General features: G+C 50.6%; 1 protein-coding gene across 1 annotated transcript; it reads right to left on the bottom strand.

Annotated features, from left to right (window-relative positions):
- Window positions 1-437: 437 nt before the first annotated feature.
- On the bottom strand, window positions 438-2,112 carry TCIM (transcriptional and immune response regulator). The gene has a single exon (XM_036396562.1). It carries the CDS (start codon window positions 2,097-2,099, stop codon window positions 1,779-1,781), a length of 321 nt encoding a protein of 106 aa, XP_036252455.1. The 5' UTR covers window positions 2,100-2,112; the 3' UTR covers window positions 438-1,778.
- Between the last annotated feature and the right edge of the window lie 4,751 nt (window positions 2,113-6,863).

Genomic DNA, 6,863 nt, shown 5'->3' with positions numbered 1-6,863 from the left:
AGCTTTGTAACTTACTGCTGTTTCTTTGGATGGTGAGGAGCCAAGCCCATGTTTTCTCTGCTCTGCAGAAATGCCAAAGGCTGACAAGCCACGCTCCTGAACTGTCATTTTCTACACCTTTCCTCAATGCAGAAGATGTAATTCTGCTTTATTACAGAGGGGGAAACTGACGCTGGAGTTGATTAGCAATAAATTTGGTGAGGCTTTTCTGGGGAAATGACATGGTTGCCATAGCAATTGTGGGCCAGGCTGGTGCTGGCAGGTGGGATGGGGGAGCCAGGGGCTGCTCCACATCCTTTGGGCTGCCAAAGCCATATCTGGGGAATGAGGGACAGGTGCAGGTAGTCTGCTCCTAAACCAGACCTCTATGAAATGCCAAAAAAAGTCTAACCCCACCACTCCAGGAGAACTGAGCATTTCAGACAAGATAATTTAGATTTACTTCATAATTTATTAGTTTTCACATCACTGTATGCAATAAATTATAGCCAATATAATATTAACATTGTCATAAAATATTGCCATGAAGTAAGTACTCATCTAATAGTGGCTGTCACCTACACAGAGAAGAACTGTAGTTATTATATTTAGATTTTTAGTGTTAGTGGTAAGTGAACATAATATTAAGGAACTTCACAGTAAATTCAGGGAAATCTGTCATTATTATTGCTTCTGTGCAAAAGACTTTTCCTGCACACACAGAGCTTGGCAAGGAAAGGCCCAGCTGTGCAGTGTCTCTGGAGCTGACGCTTTCCCGGATGGCTGAACTCACTGCACCACACGCTGCCTTTGGGGGCATTTCACAGATTCAAAGTGACCCTGCCCAGCAGCTGGGAGGTCTCCAGAGCCCCCCACCACCACAGCACCGGGGCTCAGAGGCAGAGCGAACCTGTGAGCACCAAGTCCATCAGGAGGTCCTGGGTGTGGGGGCTTCCCCCAGCTCAGTCCCGTGGCTGCCCAGAGGAGCTCGACTGCCCCAGCTGGGAGCTGCTGTGTCTCTCTGCGAGCCTCTGGCCACCAGGCTGCTGTCCCCACTGATGTGCCATGGACCCTGGTCCTGCTGGCCACACCGGTCCTGCTGGTCACACCATTGTGCCATGGGCACTGATCAGGCTGCCGTCCACACTGATGTGCTGTGGGCATCGATGCTGCTGTCCACTCCAGTGTGCCATGGGCACTGGTCCTGCTGGCCACACCAGAGCTGCTGTGGGCACTGATGTGCCATGGGCACTGATCAGGCTGCTGCCCACACCGATGTGCTGTGGGCATTGATGCTGCTGGCCATACCAGTGCTGCCATGGGCACTGATCCTGCTGGCCACAGCAATGTGCCATGGGCACTGATCAGGCTGCTGTCCACACTGATGTGCTGTGGGCATTGATGCTGCTGGCCATACCAGTGCTGCTGGTCACACCAGTGCTGCTGGCCACAGCAATGTGCCATGGGCACTGATCAGGCTGCTGCCCACACCGATGTGCTGTGGGCATTGATCCTGCTGGCCATACCAGTGCTGCTGTCCACGTCAGTGCTGCCGTGGGCACCGATGCTGCTGGTCACACCAGTCCTGCTGTGGGCACCGATGCTGCTGGCCACACCAATGTGCCATGGGCACCGATGCTGCTGGCCACAGTGCTGCCGCTGTTGGCTCATGGTTTGCAGTGGAGCTGGAGCCCCCTGCATGGACTCTCAGGTCCCCAGGCCCACGGGGCAGCCGAGCATGCTGAGCGTGCTGGGAGCTCTCAAACAGTCCCGTCACAAGACGTTCTCCCTCCGCCAGCTCAGTGAACTTTGATGGAGTATTTCCGAAACGTCAGGAACTGCAGCAGTTTGTCTTTTCTCCTCTGCTTTAGTGCCATCAGCGCTCTCGTTTTTTCCTCCATGTCCTGGTCGGTGGCGAGGATTATCTTGGCTCTCTCCTCCGCCTTCTTGTCGCCGGAGTTTTTGAAGAGTTTCTGCAGGGACGCCTCGTTGATGCTCTCGAAGATGTTGGCCGCGGCTTTCTTGCGCAGCGCGGTGTCGAAGCGGTACCCATGGACCGAGGGGCTCACCCGCAGCGATGTGGACATGGCTGCAGTGCTGGAGCTCGTCTTTGCTTTCATCGAAGCTCTGCCGGCTCTGCCCCGCTGCTGTGCTGCCTCCAGGAGTGGTATTTAAAGGCAGGCTGGAGGAAAAAGCCGGAGGGCTCCGGTTACAGCGGTGAGATCACGATGATGTCAACAACCAACAGTCGCAGGCAAAGTTTAACATTTAAGTTGCCAACTTTCCTGTCGTGCGGACGAGATGAAAAGTCCTCTCTGCTTCTGGAACTCTTCTTCTTCTTCTTCTTCTGGAAATGTTGGGGTTTTTTGACCCACTACAGAGCAGGCTTCAACCATGGGACTGAGCCAGCACAGCCCAAACTGCACTGCTGTCCTTGCTGCATGTCAACAGCACTGTGTGCACAATATATCAAATCATAAATGAGTAAATCTCCAGGTGAGACCTGCTGCAATGCTAGCAACAGGCTGGAGCCTGTGCAAACAGCCAAGAACTTGGCTCTGTCTCCACTGCCAACACTGCAAACCTGCTCCTGTCTGGACATGGGTTCCTTTCTGCTTCCCAGCAGGTGCAGCTCATCTTTAGTGCACACAGAGCTGCAGTTTCTGACTGACAAGTGTTGTCCCAGAGGCAGGTGATCCATAAAATCCCCTGAGATGACTTCCCTGGGTGTTACACCCTCAGCTGCACATGGCAATGGTCTCAGGGAGAGCAAGAAAACTCAGTCTGCTGCCCTGCTCCTGCCTCCAGTGTCCTTTTGCTTAAATTTCATGCTCATTAGTGCTGGAAAGAAAACTCACCTCTGCTCCACAAGGCTTTCCATACCACCCTTGGTCAATGACAAGCCCTTGGGCTGGGAGGACTCTCTCTTAGTCATGCAGGTCAGTTTTGGCTCCTGTGAGGAGCAGGGAGCTGCACTCAATGTCCCTTTGGGTCCCTTCTCACTCGAGGGGCACTGTGAGCAGGGCACAGCTGCCAGCAAGGGGCTGCCTCTGCCCACCAGTGCTCCTGCTGGCCTCACACACCTGGACTGCACTGAGCACAATCCAACCTGGCCCAGAATAGCTGTGGGTTCAAGAGTCACTTAAGGCCAGGAGCCAGAGATAAGTGTATTTTGGTTAATGTTTTAAAGCGGCCGGATGCTGCAGAGGCTCTGTTTAGGAAAGTAGAAATTTGTTTACTGTTGCTGCTGACCCTGCTACTCATCCTGGCTGAAAGGCTCCAGGAGCAGCCTCTGTCCCCATCCCACTCAGACCAGGGGTTTCCCTTTTTTACCAGAGAGCTGCGGAAATCACCTCTGACCACACTGAAGAACAGATCCAAGGAAACATCACCCAGATGCTTTTTATTCCACATTCCCTTTAAAACTTCAGCTCCTTCGAACAGAGGGAGGGGACATGTCTGAGCCACACTCAGGGGATATGTCTGGGCCTCTCTAGCACTCAGCAGGAGCAGTGAAGAGCTGAGCACACCTGAAGCCTTTGTGTAGATGTTTGTGCTGGCTCAGAATGGAGAAGGGGATTACCTGTGACTTGTTGGTCACCAGGTGAACTGTGAGCAGGGCAGGTTGCTCCTGAGCCCCAGAATGATTGGCAAGCCCAGCTCCAGCCAGGCTCAGATCAACTTCCAGCTGGCCAGGACTTGCCAGGCTTCTTTCCTTAGGAGAGGGGGTGGCCTCATTTCAGTGTCTGGCTACTTTTCTACCTGGGACTTGGGACTTGGTGCTGCTGGGCACATCCTGAAGCAGCCCTGAACCCTGCAGTGCCCATATCCTGCCAGGACATGGGTTTCCTCAGTGCTGCCAGGACTTTGCCCTGGCATGAGCTCTCTCTGCACGTGCCATCGCTTCCTGTGGTTCTGTCATTGTGTGAGTTGCTTTTTACAAGTTTTTCACAATTCCTTTTGTATGTGCTGGATGTTCTGTGCTTCAGTGTGTAAACAACAGCTTTGCAAGTCCCGGGGATTCTTCTCCCACCAGGCAGACGTGCAGCCTCTCACCTTGCCACGGCCCTGCCAAATTGGTGAGACCAATTCGTCAGCTGCTTGTTCAACATTTGCAGGGCTGATAAATCCACCCTGGAAATAGAACAGTTTTGGTGTGGCTGCCTGGAAAAGATCTCATGGTTTGTAGACTGTGCTAACATGAAATGTGATGGGGGAGCAGAAGGAAGCGGGGCCACATGTGCTGCCCAACCCCTCCTGCTCAGAGCTGCACTGGGGGGTAAATCTGCCCAAAACACGTGCCTGGATGAAATGCTCAAAGTGCTTTGCTTCACAGGACAGATAACACAGTGTCAGGGTACTCGGGGCAAAATTCAGTGCCAGGAGATCAGCCAAGATCTTGTGGGCTGAAGAAAACAAACCCTTTTTTTTTTGTCCCCTGGTCAAAAACCAAGAGCTGAGGCAGGTTCACGTGCGCCTTGTTTTCACCACTCCCACTGCACATGGAATCACTCTGCAGGTATTTGCAGAGATGTGGCTGACAGCATAAATTAGCAATATCTGGGGAAGATACAAGCTCAGAAAAGTATCTGCCATGGAAACCGAGACTAAAGCTGATGCTTTAGGAGTAAGACATCAAAAAGCTGCCAAGATCAAGCACGCGTTCCTTGTGAGCTCATCTCACACAGAGCAGTAACAAATGTCTTTGCCCCTTCAAGCTTCTCTGCCCACTTTGTATAAATTTAGTTGTGCTTGGCTCTGACAGAGCGATGAAGCATGCCTCGTCTGTTTTTTTCCAGTAATTCTTGTTTATATGGGTGTTTTAATACTGCTTTCCCAGTAATGCCTAGGAGGAATTATTCATGTGTTGGATTGGAGAGCAACTTGAGAGAAGATGTGATTTCTATCATCGTTCCCCGTCTATTCTTGTGTAATTGCTTTGTGAGACGCAAACGCTCCATTTCACCCGTTAATGGGAGGATTAATTCCCATCCCCACCGTCTGCAGAGAGGCGCAGCCACATCTCTAATTGTGCTCTGCTTCTCCTCCCGGCGGGACGGGCTCGGGGTGCTGGGGATGGGGGCGGTTTTGCTGCCAGGAAAGCCCCGGGACCGGGCAGGTATCTGGCAGCCCCAGGGCAGGAGCTGGAGGGAGCTGGAGCAGCCACAAACTCCTGCAAAGAACTGGCTTTGCCTTCATGTAACCTCCAAAAGCGCTCCAAAGAAGGTAATCCGGGATGCCTGGCAGCTCCCTGGGGCATGTTTTGCATAGCTTTCCCTCCACTGGCTGCTGCCAAAGCCTGCACGGTCTGGAGCACCCATTTGGGGTCAGAGGATGCAGCAGCCCCCGTGGAGCACCAGCGCTGCCCAGCCCTTCCCAGCCATGGGGCATTGAGAAACTGAGACTCAGAATATCCTGTGAGATGGAACAGATAGATATGGGTGATTAGATATAGATAGATATAGATATAGATATAGATATAGATATAGATACAGATATATAGAAATATAGAAATGTAGATATATAGGTATATAGGTATATAGATATATAGATATATAGAGATATAGATAGATAGATAGATAGATAGATAGATATGTAGAGATATAGAGATATAGATATAGATAAAGAGGATATATAGATATAAATATAGATACATAAATATAGATAAAGAAGATAGATATAGAGATATAGATATATATAGAGAGAGATATAGAGATATAGAGATATAGAGATAGATAAAAAGATAGATATATATATATAGATATAGATAGATAGATAGATAGATAGATAGATAGATAGATAGATAGATAGATAGATAGATAGATGTAGATATTTGCTTTGTCTTCAGGCCACTCAGTGAAAACCTAAGAATGGGAAATGTCCAGGAGCCTCCAGCCATCTCTGCTCTTCCCATCCCTTCCCTGGCTTGGAGCTCTGGCTCCTCAGCTGGGGAAGCCCAGCCTTTCTCAGGGGCCAGAAATGCCACTGGCTGCTGGGAAGGGTTTCCAAGATGGGAAGGTTTCCGAGATGCAGTGCTCTGCAGACAGCTGGGGGATGGCTCTAAGGTCAAGGAGGAGCTGGTTCATTGTGCTGCTCTTGGAATCCAAATTCCTGGGAGGTTGTCAGGCGTCCAGGTCATGCGAATGGCAGTGCCTGCCCTGTCTCCAACCTGCCCACAGCCTCTCTGCTCTGGGACTTGTGTGCCTCTGGGACTCCACCTGAGATTTCTGTTTGTTTGGCCATTGCTTGGGTTTTTCTGTGGTTGCTCTTTCTTTAATAGAACATCTGGGAACACTTGTGCAAATCTCACGGCAGGACACGGTAGCCTTTGCTCAGAAACCCCAAGAGTTTAACTTGGCCATCTGTGCTCCTTGTGACTCCTCCTGTGGTCCCCATTTCCGAGATATGGGACAGGGCAGGTACTTGTCCCCAGTTCAGAGGTACAGGAAGGAGGGGATGTTTGTCTCCAGGTCAGAGGTTCAGGATAAGGAGAGTCTTTTAAGGGCACTTCTGTTGCAGTTCAGTTGCTGGGAAGCACAGATAATGTCTCAGACAATCCTCACACAGCTCCCTGGCCTGAAAACAGGAAAAACATCCTGGTTTTCAGACAACAGAAGGCACGATGGCACAATTAAGCCAGTTAAATTCCATCAGAAAATATTTTAATAGGGGAAAAAATAAGGAGAATTTTTTCTAAGTGAGGGGAATGCAGCCCCAGAAGTGTGCAGAGCAGCCCTGGCCTGCTCTGGCCCAGGGAATGGCTGGAGCTGGCTGAGCCAAGCATTGCTCTGTGCAGGGAGACCATATAAGAGTAAAGCCTGTGGTGTTACTGATAATGAATGTCTCCTGATTTGTCATAAATTCTCTGCTAAATGTACGATCAC

This window comes from Molothrus ater, chromosome 28 (assembly GCF_012460135.2).
Source record: "Molothrus ater isolate BHLD 08-10-18 breed brown headed cowbird chromosome 28, BPBGC_Mater_1.1, whole genome shotgun sequence".
Taxonomy (NCBI): Eukaryota; Metazoa; Chordata; class Aves; order Passeriformes; family Icteridae; genus Molothrus; species Molothrus ater.
The sequence above is the reverse complement of the archived record's forward strand: the minus strand, read 5'-3'. Positions and strand labels throughout refer to the sequence as shown.

What these genes read in the sequence shown, in the direction of transcription:
- TCIM (XM_036396562.1), bottom strand. Translation starts at nt 2,099, where the DNA reads ATGAAAGCAAAGACGAGCTCCAGCACTGCAGCCATGTCCACATCGCTG.